The sequence below is a fragment of the Pteropus alecto genome, unplaced genomic scaffold (assembly GCF_000325575.1).
Source record: "Pteropus alecto unplaced genomic scaffold, ASM32557v1 scaffold98, whole genome shotgun sequence".
Lineage (NCBI taxonomy): Eukaryota > Metazoa > Chordata > Mammalia > Chiroptera > Pteropodidae > Pteropus > Pteropus alecto.
Window position 1 is genome coordinate 19734026 of NW_006443570.1, and position 383 is coordinate 19734408.

A 383-nucleotide genomic window follows, 5' to 3' on the forward strand; every position below is an offset into this window, starting at 1 on the left:
ATCCATTTTACAAAGTCATCTAGGAGACCAAAGCTGGTAGTTAGTTGGTAGCAAAGTTGAAAACGGGCATAGACACCCTGAGCAGATGGTGAGGAGACGCAGTAACTCTGAAAATGACTGTGTTAGTTGTTCTTTTATGTTAGCCAACCAGTTTCAGGGTGAAATTCAGGAACAAAGAAAGGGAAGAGGAGCCCACCCATCTCACGCCCATCCAAAAATAGCCACAGTCTCCAATATAACCAAGCTCCTCTGTAAAAACAAAGAGCTGCCTGGAGCTCCAAGGGCAAACACCAGGCTCTGCAAATAAGGAGGTTCCTTACAACTTACCCAGAAACGTCTTGACACTGCACTTGAGCATACGACACCAATGAATAACAAGATCT

General features: G+C 44.6%; 1 protein-coding gene across 1 annotated transcript in view; it reads right to left on the reverse strand.

Annotated features, from left to right (window-relative positions):
• KIAA0100 (KIAA0100 ortholog) overlaps window positions 1-383 on the reverse strand; it is a 24364-nt gene that overhangs the window by 14906 nt on the left and 9075 nt on the right. The window contains exon 16 of the mRNA XM_025041620.1: window positions 328-383. This exon is cut by the window's right edge and continues 1031 nt beyond it. Within this exon, the coding sequence (XP_024897388.1) occupies window positions 328-383 (56 nt within the window). The remainder of the gene's footprint in view (window positions 1-327) is intronic.